Source organism: Lepisosteus oculatus, chromosome 4 (assembly GCF_040954835.1).
Source record: "Lepisosteus oculatus isolate fLepOcu1 chromosome 4, fLepOcu1.hap2, whole genome shotgun sequence".
NCBI lineage: Eukaryota > Metazoa > Chordata > Actinopteri > Semionotiformes > Lepisosteidae > Lepisosteus > Lepisosteus oculatus.
The window spans coordinates 10,344,967-10,361,823 of NC_090699.1; the positions used below are offsets into that span (position 1 = coordinate 10,344,967).

The 16,857-nt window shown below is 47.8% G+C and overlaps 1 protein-coding gene across 3 annotated transcripts in view; it reads left to right on the top strand.

Moving 5' to 3' along the window:
• LOC107076134 (telomerase protein component 1-like) overlaps positions 1 to 14,975 on the top strand; it is a 51,664-nt gene extending 36,689 nt beyond the window's left edge. For all 3 annotated transcript variants that reach the window (XM_069188621.1, XM_069188623.1, XM_069188622.1), the window contains exons 37-56: positions 68 to 167; positions 936 to 1,091; positions 1,729 to 1,941; positions 2,044 to 2,100; positions 2,423 to 2,537; positions 2,832 to 3,059; positions 3,488 to 3,642; positions 4,010 to 4,111; positions 4,196 to 4,303; positions 4,808 to 4,937; positions 6,019 to 6,110; positions 6,525 to 6,657; positions 7,094 to 7,224; positions 8,240 to 8,361; positions 10,375 to 10,503; positions 10,973 to 11,072; positions 11,467 to 11,584; positions 12,011 to 12,093; positions 13,338 to 13,442; positions 14,431 to 14,975. In XM_069188621.1, coding sequence (XP_069044722.1) covers positions 68 to 167; positions 936 to 1,091; positions 1,729 to 1,941; positions 2,044 to 2,100; positions 2,423 to 2,537; positions 2,832 to 3,059; positions 3,488 to 3,642; positions 4,010 to 4,111; positions 4,196 to 4,303; positions 4,808 to 4,937; positions 6,019 to 6,110; positions 6,525 to 6,657; positions 7,094 to 7,224; positions 8,240 to 8,361; positions 10,375 to 10,503; positions 10,973 to 11,072; positions 11,467 to 11,584; positions 12,011 to 12,093; positions 13,338 to 13,442; positions 14,431 to 14,550 — 2,497 coding nt within the window. In that variant the 3' untranslated portion in view covers positions 14,551 to 14,975. The remainder of the gene's footprint in view (positions 1 to 67; positions 168 to 935; positions 1,092 to 1,728; positions 1,942 to 2,043; positions 2,101 to 2,422; positions 2,538 to 2,831; positions 3,060 to 3,487; positions 3,643 to 4,009; positions 4,112 to 4,195; positions 4,304 to 4,807; positions 4,938 to 6,018; positions 6,111 to 6,524; positions 6,658 to 7,093; positions 7,225 to 8,239; positions 8,362 to 10,374; positions 10,504 to 10,972; positions 11,073 to 11,466; positions 11,585 to 12,010; positions 12,094 to 13,337; positions 13,443 to 14,430) is intronic.
• Positions 14,976 to 16,857: the final 1,882 nt, after the last annotated feature.

Below are 16,857 nucleotides of genomic sequence, written 5' to 3' on the forward strand. Positions count from 1 at the left end.
AACTTAACCATTAGTGGTCATTTGGGGAAACCAACCAGATATGTCCCTTCCACTCGTTTCTTTCTAGGACTGTCCAAGTCGATGCCCACAAGAGCACGATAACAGGATGTGACATCAGCGCTGACAGGAAGAACCTTGCCACCGTGTCTCTGGACTCGCAGTTGAAGGTAAGAGATGCTTGGAAGTGCTGCTGTGTCCTGTTGTTGCTGTAAATCACAGCCATTCTACACAGAACACAGATTTTGTGCAGATAGAGATGGAAGCACCGGGCGTAGTGGTGGCACTGTGGCTCAGGATCTGCGCCTGTGGCTGGAAGGTTGCCGGTTCAAATCCCGTGGCCGGCAGAGGAATTCTACTCTGTTGGGCGCCCTGCGCAAGGCCGGTAACCCCAGCTGCTCCAGGGGTGCTGTATAAATGGTTGACCCTGTGCTCTGACCCCAAGCTTCTCTCTCTCCCTGTCTGTGTGTCTCATGGAGAGCAAGCTGGGGTCTGCGAAAAGACAAAAGGCTAATAAAGTGATCTTATTTTATCTAAGCAGATAATCTGTAACTGTTACAAAATACAGAAATTAAACTGGGAACACACACACATTCTTTAGTCAGTACACCCATACCTCTCTATACTAGCAAAACTGGGTATAAAAGTTCTGATTTTAGGTGAAATCTCGTGAGAGCAACAATAAATTCCTAGTCTCCGATTTGTTCCAATGTGGTTGAATACCATAGTCTTTTTTCTTAGTCACTTGTATTGTTCTTATGCCTAAAGACATTCATTAAAAACTCAATAGCAGTAGGTTGTACTGCTACAGAGAGATGTACAGTATATATTGAAGGGAAGTAAACATGCTACAAATACCATTAATCAATGCCTCCTCATATACTGTAGAATAATAGAAATGTCTCATTTATTTTTACTTTCTTTCCCGTTCTCCCTAGGTGTGGGACGTTCCAAAGGGCAGCCTGTGTGTCACCCTTACCAATCCGTGCCCTTTGAACTGCGTGACCTTTCACCCCGAAGGTCAGCTGGTGGCAGTGGGTGGTTGGGACAGGAAGATCCGGCTGTGGAACTGGCTGACAGGGCAGAGCGTGGTGGTGAGTGTTTGCAGTTCAGTAACGCCAAACCCAAGTCACTTTGCATCGGCGCAGGTCCAGGTCCTGCAGCTGACGTTGGTTTCCAGAGATAGATGTTGAGTTTGGGCCAGATTCACCTCATTTTTTAGCCTGCTAGGCTGGTTTCGTGCAGAGCTGAGTCACCACCATCATCTCGATGCCTCAGAAGGATAAGCCAGTGTGGGCATCGGTCACACAGACTGTCTGATAATTGGTCGGTAAGAGATAAACGTTAGCCATTCACTCAGTGTATTAATCAGTTGGCCATTGTGTCACTGGATCTTCTTCTCTCTGTTGTCTTGAACAGATTAGGAACAAGTAAAGGTTCATTTCATGCTGAAAGAGAAGAAAAGAAACACAACGTTTCTGCTGTGGAGCCTTCTTCAGGTGTGACACCCAAAGAAGGCTCCACAGCCAAAACATTGTTTTTCTTCTCTTTTCAGCATGGAATAAACCTTTCCTTGTTCCTTTGTAGCCTACGCCTGCTGACGCAGCTCCCAGTTGTTTGAACTACTTCAACAGATGAGGTTTGGCACTGTGTGCCTGGTACTTCTTACAGGAATTTGTATCCCACATCTGCTCCATTGCGTCTTCACCTGTGTCCTGTGTCCTGTTCCAGGATCTGTCGGGGCATGAGGTGGCTGTCCGCAGTCTGTCCTACTCTCCCTCCGGCGGGCTCCTTACCTCAGGGTGTCTGTCTGGGGAGGTGAGGCTTTGGTCGGTACCCGCGGCGGCCAGTGTGGGGCACTATAGAGCTCACCAGGGCTCCACGGAGGTGCTGAGGTTCATGGAGAATGGAAGGCTTCTGCTGACCGCGGGGACAGACTGCCTGGTGAGAGCAGACCCTGAACACTCGGCGCTGTGGGGTGAAGCCTGCTCAGTGCGCGGTATTAATCCACTCTTCCGTCTCTTGCCCTGTCTGTGTCCTGCACAGGTCAACCTGTGGTCTGGCAATCTGGGCCGCCCTGTCGGCAGGTTAGGGGACTCAGGGGTGAGTAAAAGCGAAGACGAACCCGGCAGTGGTTATCGCCCAACGCATACTGTGTTTGCTGGGTAACAACATCTTAACCCAGTCTCCAGTCAGGGCTGTGCATGTTCGCCCATTCATGTGCTGTAATTCCCAGCTGTGTAGCCTACTTTAAATGGTCTTTCTCTCTTCGATTCCATCTGGTGTTGATGCACTATAGCAGATGTCGTGAACAGTACAGTAGCAGTTCTCTTTCCTAAATATTCTTCAAAAGCTCCTCACACCTATTTGTATAGTGTCTGCTCAGCGTGGTGGGGACTGGATTGCCCTCTCTTGTGCCTCACAGGAAGGAGGTTCCTCGGCGACGGCGGGCTCTCCTGCTCTCTGCGTGGCCGTCACTGGGGACTACGCGGCTGTGGGTTACCATAGCGATGGGATCCAGCTTTACCAGCTGAGTTCAGGTACGGCTGAAAGATGGGGGGGCACCAGATTCAGCAGCATGGCTGGGGTGGCGTGTTCCAGTGTTCCGGACACTGGAAGAGGAGAGGAATTGACCTGTCCTTGTCCTAGTGATGGACAGACAAGACCAGGATGGATAGATATCTTTTTTTTTCTTGCTGCCTGCAGAGCCTGAAGAGGAAGAGGATCATGGCGGGGGGTGGTGGAAATATCATGGGAGGCCAATCCCAAGATCCTAGAATGATGACAGAGAGAGCTTTCCTGCAGCTCAGTAATAGTGTTTTTCTTGTCCCCAGGGCAGCAGAAGTGGATGAGCGAGGACCCCAGGGTGCCTGTGCGCTGCCTGACCTGGTTGCAGACGGAGGGCAAGACTGAGGTCCTGGTGTCGGGCAGTGATGACCACATACTGCGTGTCTGGTGGGGGGAGATGGCAGAGAGCTTAACGTGTCAAAGCCGATTAAAAGCCCACAGAGGGCCCATCCTTGCCTTGGCCTGCTCCCCAACTCTTCTAGCATCAGCGTCTGGTAACAGAATCTTGCTTTAACTAGATCTGGGAAAAGACCATATTAATTTGTCTGCCTGTGTTTATGTAGGTAAAGTTTATTCTTAGCACAGATCGGACCTAGGCTACTGTTGTGCCTAGCTGCGTGAACCCTGCCACTGTATTTCATGTGTTTCTCTGTTCCTTTCCCAGTGCAGTGTGTCTGTATTAACCCCTTTCTCTCAGTGCAGTGTTAGTGTACTGTAGTGTCCAGTCAGTCAGTGTGTCTGTATGAACCCCTCCCTCTCATTGCAGTGTTAATGTACTGGAGTGTCCAGTATTAACCCCTCTCTCTCAGTGTCAGTGTAATAATATACAGTACAATTAAATGCAGTGCTAATGTTCATTAGTAATCAATATCACCAGTGCAGCAATCTGTATTAACACTCTTCTATTCTGTCTGATTGCTAGATGACTTCACTGTTGCTCTGTGGTCGGTTCAGGAGCTAGCTAGTCCCTCTGACAGCATCACCCCTACATGTGTCCTGAGAGGTCATGAAGGAGGAGTCACCTGCTTGTCATTCAGTCCCAATGGACAAGAGCTTCTATCCGGGGGTAAAGATCAGGTAAGAGTGGAGGTTCATCTGCAGTGTTAACATTGCAGAGGTCAGCGTTAACATTGCTGAGACAGACTGAGTTTGTTTGAGACCTTTATAGAGTACGTCTGTACTGCTGAGCGAATCTCCAATAAATACATTTGGATAGGATGCACAGTGTAGGACGAGTGAGAAGATAGATCATTAATGCAATAGAGAAATCAGAGCAGAGCCCGTGGTAGAAGATACGGCTATAAAATATTACAGGAGACGCTGCAGCAGATGAAATGAGACAAGCTTATTATGGACCTGAACTTCCATCTGTACAGTGAAAGCACGTGTGTGACTTTGTCTTGCTGTGCTGTAGCTGACCCTTTCAATTTGTGTCTCTGTGCAGACTCTCATGGTGTGGGATGTGCGTGCGATGTGTCTCTCCCGGTCCTTCCTTCAATGTCACACGGACTGGATCACTGGATGCACCTGGACAGAGGAATCCCTGGTGAGGACCGGGATGGATGCATTAGCCACTGGGTGCATTGAGCTCAGGATGTGCTTGTTTGTTCAATCTTTTCATCTCTTATAGGTGAGCTGTTCCAATGACTGCAGGTTACGCGTGTGGGAGCCAGTATCAGGCCAGTGTGTCAGGGAGTTTCTGGGACAGAACTCCTTCCTCAGTTCAGTCTGTAGTTTGGTAAGTCACAAAGAGGGGGCTGGTGGGAGGAGATGTTATCTCTTTCATTACTGACCTGTAGTGACCAGTTATCTATACTTAATGACCATCTTACACATGATTTGAAAAGATCAAAACAGGAGGTTCAAGCAAGAGCCAACTCCTGTGCTGGCTTCCTCATATGTGCTGCCAGTGCAGTTCTGAACAGTCTATGAGTAAGATGGTCAGAAATGAGAGGATTTTCACTTATCAGAGTTTTGATACCTTAATAATCTGAGATCATTGGAGAGCTGCTTGAGAGTGGTTACCAGGGGGTCAAATTCTGCTGACAACATGCGATTCTTCAAGAGAACAGTTGCCTACTGAGTTTGTGTCCTCACTAACTGAGAGAGTGGATTTTATAAGAGACACACTACGAAATGAGCAGTGATGAGTTCTGTATACTAGAACTGTTGGAGATGAAGAACGTAGCCAAAGCTAGGAGCAGAGAATGTCATTCTTCCCGGTGTAACCGATTCTCCCCAGGGCAACTATGTGATTTCCGGATCGGGCAGTGGGGAGATGGTGGTGTGGGACTGGAAAGCCGGCATTGAGATCACCAGGATACCAGCCCATCCAGCCAGGGTTAATCACTGTGCCCCTTTCTGCCAGACAGGTATGGTATCGGACAATGGGGTGCTGGAAAAATGGATTAGATTGGGGTTATTTATTCCAGGACCTGGAGAGCAGCAGGATTTCCTGAATCCCAAACCTCTTGGTTACATAAAGTAAATAGATCCAGCAATGACTTCATTGGTCTAAATTGCAGTAGGTTCTGAGACTATTAGTCGATTTTCACTTTCAGATCCCTCAGGAAACTACAGGATGGTGAAACAAATATCCCTCGGATTTGAGCATAAAATGTCATCCTGGATCAGAGGAAGCCATTGGGTTCTTCTTCCTAAGCCATGGAGCCATTAGCTGTTTTGCTGTTTTTAGTCCAATGAAATTTATTTCACTTCATTGAAGACTCATTGATTTGCTGTCTGGTCTTGGTCCCAATGTTTGGTTCTAGAGATCTGTGGTAGGCGATACTTTTAGGACTTCCCATGAGCCTTCCTTTAACTCGCCTCTGATGTGTGAAGTAAACAGAAACACACTCTTATCCTCATAAAAAGAAATTGTATCCAGCCTCGGTTTTTCCCTTCATCCGTCTATTTTTGAATCTGCTTGATCCAATCCTATCCACCAGCGGGAGCTAGGATACACGCTGGATGGGACGCCAGTGCATCGCGGGGCACACACCAACACAGACATGCACATACCCGCAACAAAGACAATTAAACTGCCAGCAAGATTGGTCCAAAATCATGCTGGTTGTTTAATACCAGCACCCACACAAGCACAGGAAACCCACACAAACACAGGAAGAACATGGAAGCTCCATGCAGGAAGCACCCCAGGTCCAGAATTGTATCGTAAGACAGCAATGCTATTAACAACATCACAACTTGCCATTGCACTGGTGATGGGATTAAGTAGTTTAAGGATCAATTTTACAATGGAATGGACCCGAAAGTGCCATATTGAATTAAATGGAAAAGTGATCCTGTTTTAAACTCAAATGCCCAGTTTTATACTTGAGTACTTGATGTAGTGCAGTGCATGAGCAGATTAAGATCTGCTTCTTAATGCTCAGTCTTCAAATTTGGTGAAACGTGCTCTTTTTTTCCTTCGGTGGGGAATGCTGGGAAAAGACGAGATCAATAGTCAGGATGTCAAATCCGATTGCCTCACAGTAGCTACGGCGTCCGACGACGGGACGGTCAGACTATGGCGCCCCCTGCAGGTGAGATAATGTTGTCTTTTGCAGAGTTCTGATAGCGTGAGAAATGACCAGTGATTGCGGTGATGGACAGTTGTCTCAGATGCCTCCCAGTTAGGATTTCTTGTTTCAATTTCAACTGGCAATGCCTCATTTACACCTTCGTAAGCATGGTTTCCTTTGTCTCCAATCTTGCAAGGAAGGACAAAGTAATAAAGACAACCTCCTGTAATTACAATATTTTTCAATCCAGCTCCTTGCCTGTGCTTGAGAAATGATGATTATTCCTTTACATTTAACCTGCAAAAGGAAAACGAATGATGCCAGGTCACGGTTGGACTAATCATGAGCTAGAAGGGTGGTTTTATTAAGTGCGGGTGGGAGGAAGGTGGCGCCTTGAGTTCGAGTTGAAGAGCCTGTTCCTTTTGTCACCTGTAGGTGGCGCACCACAGCATGCTGTCTTGTTACGGTGCAGGGGTCCGCGCCTCGGTTTCCGAGGATGTCGTCCCAGCGTTCCTCACGGTGTCCGAGGACCGCACGCTGAGAGTCTGGAGCCTCTCCACGGCAATGGGTAACGAACCTTTCTCTGAGCCCCTCGCCTCAAAGCCAGACCAGGGAGAGAGCCTGTAGATTTTAGGGGAGTACCACTCCATTAGTCCCTTTTTTAGTGTAAGTCTTTTGTCATGTCCTAAGGGCAAATGCCTTCTCCAAGCTTTTTAAGCAAGTGCTTTGCAATATAGTTATATAACAGTATGATAATAGTATTGCAGAAAACCTGTTTTTCTCTTAAACGCTGGTTATAAAATTGGTCAGTTAGAGTTTCCAACATGTATGCTTATCAGGGTTCTATCACAGTGCCTTGATCTTGAGTAAAGCCAAAGACCAATATATATTCTCTGGCATCAATCCATTTTCTAATTATAAGCACTTCCATCTCAACTCTTCTTCATGTTTACTGTCCATGTTGCAGTCTGATTTTTCTGTCGCTTTTTTTTTATGATCTCCAGAATGTGCTTCTGCCACAAAGCGGGGGACAACAGCGCTGGCCTTCTCCCCATGCGGGCTGCTGCTGGTGTCGGGCCACGAGGATGGCCGGCTGTGTGTGTGGGCCCAGAGCTCTGTGATCTGCTGCACGCAGGTAGGACTTAGTCCCCTTCCAGCGCACAGCTAGTGCAAAATGTACAAGTTCCATACTCAGGTGAAGGTTAAATGAAACACTTAAGTGGGAACAGCAGGGTAGTGTATTTAAAGCACCCATGCCACCCTGCAACTCACAAGTGGGAGTCCCACTGAAGCTCAGCAGATGTGTGTCTGGTCAGTACCAGGATGGGAGACTCCTGGGAAAAGCTAAAGTTGCTGCTGGAAAAGGTGTTTGTGGGGCCAGTAGGGGGCACCCACCCCCCATAATCTATGACATAATCTATGTGGGTCTGAATGCCCCAGTATAGTGATGGGGAAACTGTACTGTAAAAATGGCGTCATCCTTCAGATGGTCCTGGCTCTCTGTGGCGTTCCTCAAAAAGAGTAGAGGTGCAACCCTGGCATCCTGGCCAAATTTCCCATTGGCCTTTACCAGTCATGGCCTCCTAATAATCCCCATCTCTGAACTGGCTTCATCACTCTGTTCTCCTCCCCACTGAGAGCTGGTGTGTGGTGAGAGTACTGGAGCATCATCTAGGTGGGGCTGCACACTGGTGGTGGAGGGGATTAGCTGGAAAGTGCTTTGAGTGGAGTATCCAGAAAAGTGCTGTATAAGTGTAAGAAAATATTATTATTATTGGTAAACCCAAGAACTTCTTGACGCACATTGTGGTGGGAGCAGGGAACAGGCGGCCCAGACATATGGTTGAAGTCGATGCTTTGGCTTCCTTCAAGAAGCAGCTGGAAGAAATCTTCTGGTCAGGACAGAGGGTACTTCTTTACACAAAATGTGGTGGGGGTCTGGAACACGCTGCCCAGCCACACTGCTAAAGCCAATACCCTGGCTTCTTTCAAGAACAAGCTGGATGGTCCTGCGATAGATTATCGACTAACCTGCCAAATTGGCGAGATGGGACGAATGTAACTGTTCTAATATGCTTAAAATTTAATTGACGCGTTACTCAATTCCCATACATTGTCTGCATCTTGATCAGCACCCTCTGTCCGTGCAGGTGGGGGCCGCGGCTGTCAGCTCCATGGTCTTCATGCCCGAGAGGCAGCTTGCTGTCGCCTGCCAGGATAAGACCGTGTCCATCTGGATTCTCGACTGGCAGCCCCCTCAAACCACTGCGGAGTGAGTCCCATCCAGCCTGCCCACCCGGATCATAGCCGGGGGTGCCCTGCATCGGGGTGGGGGGTCGGCGTGTCATTTCCAAACCTTTCCAGAGAGCAGAGTGGGACACGTCAGGGTCAGGGTATGGATCGGGGACAGACCACTCCCAGTCTGCTTAGAAAAACGGTGCTAATTAGACACATAACGATCTCACTCAACCCACTCCCACTGTAGTGTGATGCATCTGTTCACACGGGCTATTTATAAGAACAATCGATAGCACCAGCAGTGTTTAAGACAACGGAGGTTTCCATGTATGGGCATCCACGCTCCATGCACTTGTGTCACTGTTGCTCTCACCCCCTCTCCATCTTCATCATTTCCCTTCCTTTCCTTCCACTGGTTCTCTCTCTCTCATCCTATTTCTTCCAGTCTCTTGCTCCAGCCTTCTCTCCTTTGTCCCCTTCATCTGCTTTTTTCCTTGCACACCCTTCCACTCAGTGCACAGTCATGCACTTCATATAAAACAAAATAAAATATTGAGAGACAGGCTCATTGTCTGTTCCTCAGGCTGGAACAGTAGATCACACACTGTATTAATATTATTATTGAGAGACAGGCTCACTGTCTGTTCCTCAGGCTGTGACAGGAGATCACACACTGTATTATTATTATTACTGAGAGACAGGCTCAGTGTCTGTTCCTCAGGCTGGGACAGGAGATCACATAATGGGCTGAAGCTCTATTTAGTTTCATCCCCCCTCCTCCAGTAGGATTGGTAGTTTTGATTTTGACAGGTGTGGGAATTCTGGGATTAGATGTATTTAAGAGAAGGATGTTTGCCTAAGCCCAGAGTATTTCTCACAGTGCATCTGTCTCTGTTTCTCACTGCTTTCAGTAAGAGCACAGCCTGTCCTCTCTGAGCAGCCAGGTCTGTCTGTATCTCCCAGTTTCTAAGGCTAGAAATATGATCACTGTGTCTGTACGTCATCAGGGTCTGTTCTCTTTGCTATTTCTTACCCTGGTCAGATATTTTATATATACAGTATACTGATGGAAAAAAGAAATGTAACATTTTCTGGAATGAGAATACTATAGTTATAGTTTATGTACTTTCACAAAAAATTGTCAATTTGTTTTAATCCCTCTGAACAGCAATACAGCTTGTGCAATTAGGCATTGCAACTCGCCAATCACACAAAAGCTTGTTAGGTGCAGTTTTACCCAATGAGGTCCAGGTGGAACAATGCCTGATCAGGTCACCTTTAAAAAGGCCTTCATTCAAAGCTTAGGTCACTACAAGAAAAAGGCCACACTTAGTCAGTTTTCTGTGATTTCCATAATGCCTCCAATGTCACCAGAAGCAAGGGAGAGGGCCATGCTGCAGGTAGGCATGTCATGTGCCAGCGTTGCCAGACACTATGGAGTAAGCCGCTCCACTGAGTCCCGACTGCAGAGAAGGTTTCAGCAGACCGGCAGGACAGATGACTGTCCAAGATCCGGTCGCCCTCGAGTGACCACACCAGAGCAGGACCGACACATCAGACTGGTCCATCTGAGAGATCGTTTCAGATCTGCCATCGCACTGCTGCAGAAACTGCCGGCAGACACAATGCCCACATCAGTGACAGGACAGTGAGGCTCCATGCTGCTGGCCTCAGAGCAAGGCGACCTGTCAGAGACCCCCTGCTCACACCTCCTAGACGTCACACCTGACTGGCTTGGGCCAGACAGAGGCTGCGATGGACTCGTCAGCAGTGGCATCAGGTCCTCTTCACGGATGGGTCAGCCTGTTCCCGAGTGTGGAGGAGGAGGTGTTGCGTTTCTTTTTTACAACAGTATATATTAGTGTGTATTGTCTGATTACGATTCTGTCATTTGTATTGTCATTGTGTTGTGATTTGAATTCGCATTCGACAGGAGTCCCAGTCACTGTTTTTTCAAGGGTATAACCAATATGTTATTGCTGTTTTCTGTATACTGACTAGCAGTGCGTACTGACCTAACTCTCACTCCATCCTGCCCCACACACAGGGTGAAGCGGGTGTCGTCCTTCAAGCTGGAGCACGTGGCGACCACCCTGCACTACTGCTCGGTGCTGCTGGGGGCCTGCACCGATGGGAGTATCGTGGACGAGATGTGCGAAAATCACTTCACTCGCAGGTAGCCGCTGCCGACGTGGGAGGAGGAAAAAAAAAATCGCTCCCTCAAATCTTGATTTCTAGCGCACATCTGAAGCAGGTGGCAACGCCCAAAAAACACTTCTACCCTTTTTAAAAATACTCGCGGGCTTGTCACAGGCGGGAGAGGAATGCCGATCTAGCCTACCCGGTCTTTGGTTAATAGGGAGGATCGCACCCGTTCATCTCTCGAAGGAATCTAGGATGTCAGCAGCAACAAGAGCTTCCACTCATCCCCCGTCCTTTGTGTAAGGCAGTGCCTCCGGTCCTCAGGTTCCAGTGTGCTTCTCGGCATGGAATTATCCTCTGATGGCTTCTTTGCAGCTCCCCACCCGAACCTGGGGTCACTGACATTGATTGATCGACAGGTGTGAGTCAGGGCACGTCTCAGCCCAGTCCTCCTGCAGTCCAGAGATGGAGCTCGCTCACCTGCGGTGATGCTCTTTCCGCAGCCTCCCACTGTACCAAAAGGTGCTGGATTTCCACCCCAACGACCACAAGAGCTCCTGGGTCCTGGCAGAGGAAAACGGGGTTCCCAATGTGGGCTTTGTGGTGAGAGTTCCTCCTCTTCGTCGTCTCCTCCCCTCCCCTCCCTGCCTCGTCCGTCTTCTCGTTAGCGTCCCCCTTTCGCAACCCCCCGGCAGCTGGCGCTTCGTTAACTTTGACTCCAGTGGTTTCAGACTCATTTCCAAATCTGAGCAAGTTAGTCTCCACCCATCAGACCAGACTGATCCTGGTTAGCGTGGTGTTGGATGAAAAGGGTGCGTGACGTCCCTTCCTCTCTCCTTTCCCTAACCGGGGCTGAAGGTGATCCGGCTTGAAGGTCGGGATTTGGGATTGGGTGGGAAATTTCAGTAACTCTTAGGGAAGCCTCTCTCCCTCCTGCTAGTCCCACCAGCGTTTTTGGGTTGGTGGGTTACTCTCTTGGTCCGTTTGGTTGTTTCAGTACACCATAGGGAATACCAGCAACGTACATGCTGGCTTCAATTACGTGGAGATGGAAGGCGGCCCCGACACCCCCGACGAAGGAGACTCGCAGGTTACGGCGGCCACCATGCACAAAGGTAGGGCAGCGCAGGTCTTCATCCTCACCGCCGCGGGGAAGTCGCCACCGTTAGCCAGGGCTGACGGTGGAACTGGGCATCCGGGGCTGGATTAAAATCTTTGTAGGCATCAGACACTTCTGCTTCCTGGGCCCTGGGATAGATGCATTTCCATGATTAAATGGTCAATTCCTTACACTTCGTTGAACAAAAAAATAACACAATAGCCATTGACGTGACTCTTTGTGTAATACACTCTGCCTAGGCTTATATTCAAGGATAGATCTGTGCTTCAGCTATTAGCCATATCATTTTGTTTTAAAAATGGTCAGAATTGTTGTCAGTTTTTGTGGGCCCTAGGCACAGTGTCTGCTGTGCCTATTGGATAATACAACCCTGGTGAGGTCTTGGGTGTCTTTTCTCATCGATCGCCATCTCCTGTCACAGAACTGTTTGTGTTCGGAGATTCCAAAGGCAACATGTGGTACAACCAGCCCCCAGAAACTGGCTCCTGGAGCAGCAAGAAGCAGGTGAGCTCCTGTCCCCTCTCTGTAAATTGCATTTCTACAGCGGTTTTCACTCTTGATGAGCTCTGAGATCTCTACATATAAGGGATCCCACTGAATTTCTGCACCTCCCTGGTAGGTGTGCAGCATCTCCAATACATAAACTGGTGATTAGAGGGGAGAAATGACCTCACCTGTCGAATTAATGGGAAATATATGGGGAAGCCAAGTTGTTGTTAAGGTGGAAAATGAAGGCTCTGCTCATAGTAGATCAGCTTTGAAATTTATTGATTTCACGCGCATAGAGGCAGCCCGTCTGTCTGTTCTGGGGTACGTGATCCAGACTTTTATAGCTTTTTGGTGCTGAGCGGAGAAGATATGTGTGGAACTGCTCATGCCAATCATTCACACGCTTCCTGTTTCTTGCACACACAACAGTAGGAACATTCTCACTTTGAAGAGCTGTTCCCGCCTTGTTCATTCACATCTAGACCACCACACTCTAGGCACACAGCCAAGTGCCTTGACCTCGCTTTAGCTACTATAGTTGTTGACTTTCTTAGTGGAAGGGAGCCAGCTTCAGTCAGGTGTGAACAGTTAGCCTTAAATATGAAATATTGCAAGCTTGACAGCCTAGGAAGCAAGCTTAAATCTTTTTTAAAAATATGTTCGATAACACTGTCCAGAGTGGAATGAACCCATAACACCAGGAGTTTACTGGGTAACTCTTCTATTCTTCTGATCAGTGCCCCGAGATCTTTAATGACCAAGTCATGTCCTTGTATTGGAGCAAATAAGCATTTCATTAAACTTGTGCATATGACAAATGAACTGAACTGACCCAAGGAGTCATGATCTCAGTCTCATCAAGGACAGATACCTCCTACAGCACAGTGGCCCAGATCACAATACTGGCATTGGTCTGGCAATTTTGATCCAGAAGGAAGAGCGCCAACTACTGGTCCTCCATCACGAGTTGCAGCAGCAATCCAGTGCTGATCAGGCTCAGTCTGATCAGGCTTATCTTCTTTGATCTGATTGGATTAGATTACAAGTTGATAATGTGGCTGCTCTTTAGACTAGGTGGAAGAATCCTACCTGGTGGTACTTGGTAGCACTGTTCCAGGTGTACAGGGATACACTGGCTTCAGTAAGTTCATGTATGTTGAATATTTATCTATTTGGAGTCCCCACGAGTGTCTCCACTAGGTGTGTTGCTGTTTATTAATGGGTCCGGGCCAGCAAATTATCTTAAATTTTGTTTACAGGTGCACAGTGACAGGATCAGCACACTGAAGGTGACGGAGAGCATGATCATTTCCGCGTCGCACGACAGGAGTCTGAAGCTGTGGGATCGAGAAACGAAGAAACAGGTGCCTGGGACCGTGGGAAGTCGGGGGGGTGTTGGAGCCAGTCAGAGAGCTGGCTGCCATGTGCATTACAGACACTGGATGAATAATGAGCCCTTTTTAGTAGCTGGTGATGTTTTCTTTCTGTGCACGTAAGATCAGCATCGCTCTCTAGACAGCGGAAAACTCTACCAAGCCAAACGCCCAGGTCCTCCACCACAGGATAAGATCACTTTATTAGCCGTATTCAATTTCTTGCATTAGGAATTTGTCTGTTTGCATGCCCCAGCTTGCTCTCCATAAGACACACAGACAGGGGGAGAGAGAAGCTTGAGGTTAAGGGCCTTGCTCAGGGGCCCGCCGGAGTAGGATTCCTCTGCCGGCCGCTTGATACGAACCGGCAGCCTTCCAGGCACAGGCGCAGATCCTGAGCCACAGAGCCAATTCTGCACAACACCAGTGACAAATGCAGCTCTAGTCTGTCCCACCCAGGAAGCTCGGTCATTCACGGACTCCGAGCACACACAGCACCGCACCCTAGACAGCAGATAAGTCCATTAAGCCAAAAGTCCACCTCCACATCACTGGTGCATCACTAGTCTGTCCCATTCACTCACAAACTCCGAGAGCACACAGAGCAGCACCCGAGTGAGGAAGTAACTGCAAATTGACTGGGTCTTCTGCCACAGGAGAATCTAAACTTCAGATGCGGGTGACTTTTTTTTCTGTACCTGGTCCAGCCCTGTTACAATAGTGCAGGATTCAGAACTGGTATGATCGCTGCCCTGAAGGAAGTCCAGAGATTTGATCTGCTCTGTGCTGATATGCGCGATATATGTACGCACCATCAGATGGATGATAGGTTTTGTTCAGGGGTAAGGAATTCAGGTCAACTGCATCATCAATTCCCGTGCTCATCACAGGAGAGGTGCAGCTGCACGAGTCAGTGCACAGGAGAGGTGGGGTTAAACTGCAGACATGGCTGTTACACGGATCTCGTGTTTCTGTCCAGGTGGGTCAGTTCCTGTGCCACGCCCCCCTCTGGAGCTTGGAGGTGAACCCCCTTCGGCCCTCAGAGCTGGCATGCGGAGACAGCCTGGGCCAGGTGTACCTCATCAGCTGGAAGGACTGAGAGGGCAGCCAGAAGATGGATCCGGTTCCAGAAAGGTTGCTTTCCCAATCCTGCAGAGTGAAAACGTGGACGAAGCTCTGAAGCGATACTGAACCGATTGGGGTGCACTGCTGTTGGTTGAAGGAGTGTTTTGCTTGAAGCTGATTTTATTTTCCTTTGTAACATCCCTTTCCTCCTTGTTAATGCCTCTTTTTGTCCCCTTGAAACGAACACTTTACCTCACATTCTCACACCCCTCCTCCTTCCCCCCTTCTTCATACACACCTTTCCACATCCTCAGCTTCCTATATTATATTATTATGCGTCTTCGTTTTTGCAAATTTGAATTCTCAATTGAAACTGCTGCAGTCGGTGTGAACTTTCGCCCTGATCAGGCTGACTTTGAAAGTCCCCATTATCTCATTAAAACTGTTCTACTCATTAAACCTACTGTCAGTATCGATCTCTTACCGTGGAAACCTTCTCCCTCTGCTTGCTACTAGTTGTCCCTCTTCCCATCATGCCCTTCACACTGTTATTTGAAGGGACTTGACGTGGTTTCTTAAAAGGAAAAGATAGGTCCTGATTGGATGTGCCTGATTACTGATAGAAAGCAAGAATAACCTTTTTCCGAAAATCCTGTTAACAGCTGGCCCATGTAAGCAGTGGTGCATATTCAAGGACTAAATTAGGTACTACTTGTTACCGTGTTTCTTGTGCTCATTGTGTGCCACGGATATGCCCAAGGTCGTATATTAAAGCCGTCTTTGGGTGAGTTGTATCAGCTCCTGAGACCAGTTTTGGTTGCTACAAAAACAAGAGGAGACCCAGAACTAAGCAAGAGGGTGTACATGCTGGGTGTTCTGAGAAGTGGTTTTAAGCATGCTTTTGGCCATTTTAAGCTTTTAAGTGGTGGGGAAAGCCCTTAGCTGGGAGTTGAACCCTCAAACCTTCTAGTTATAAGTTGAAAGCACAAGGCACTATGCCACGCTGTTTTAAAACCGTCTACAATGGTCAAAAATGCATCCCAGACTTACTCTGGTCTAGTACCTTCTTCCAACCTGTCCAGGACGGTGGGTTCTCACCTAGGCAATTCAGGAGAAACTGGTCATTCAAGCTAAAGAAGCTGGGTAAGAGCCGGGGATGAGTACTGAGGAAATGGCTCACCAAAACGACTGAGCCACATCAGGCAAGATAAACCAGCGCTGTAAGTTTTCAAGGCCAGTCTGTTCTGATTGACTGAAGTAAAGCTCAAATTAGCCGTCCGAAGACGAGAGGTAAAAAATATGACTTGGAGAAAATGTGAGTAAGAGGTAACGTGTGTTTCAAATAAGCTAAGCGTAGAGATTCTCTTTAGAGCATGCATGCACAGTCACACATGCACACAGAGTCACACTCTCGGACACACACAGGCTCGGAGTCGCCCGTGGACACGGGTGCCCTCGCACACATCCGACTTGAACTGCTTCCTGGGGCTAAGAAGCAGCTCTCCTTGCTCAGCCGAAACCTTCAGCAGCTCCTTCGGGACTTCTCTTGGGGTGAACATGGTAGCGCAAAGTCTCACAAGATTCTGCAAGATGCAAGGGAAGCTGGAACCATTTTGCAAAAGTAGGACGTCCCCTAGGCATGACCGCAGCGCGGGGAGATAAAAGGCAGGGGACACAGAGAAACCAACTGCAGAGCTAGTGGCCAGTTTGAGGAAACATAGCCCCCAGCCAGGGATGCAGACGGAAGTAAGAAACTGCTCACTGTTGATGCTTATGAAAATAAAGTATTAGAGGACCAGAATGCAAATGTCACCATGCTGCAGAGTGCAGTGTAACATTCGGAAAGCAAAATAGAGCTCTGATTAACTGGCTAAGTGCAGTGTAACTAGCGATAGTTGTGTTTACTGTATTTAATCATTTGCTGTCTAGTTATAGCTATATACTGGGTCTATGCCTATAGATATAAATGTTAAATACTTTCGCTATACTGTATTATTTCCTGTAATAAGTCTTTTTTTTTGCATGTATACATTCCTTTTTATATATTCTGTGAACAATCAATTGATGTTGGTGACACATAGTTGATTTTCTGCTCAGTTTTTTAATATTACTCAGATTATTTTCTTATTACCAAGATTATATTCCCCTCCTCTTAGTTTATAAAACAATCCAGCTGTTCGTCTACTTTGTAAGGTTGTGAGAACCCCCACAGAGCTACTCTAGCTCGATATGTCTTTTAGTGATCCGAACACTTGATTCTATTGATTAAGTCTGATGTAATTCTAGCAAAGTTAACTGCTGCCACAGTTGTCTTTCATTTTTCCCCTAGGGTTCCTTCTGG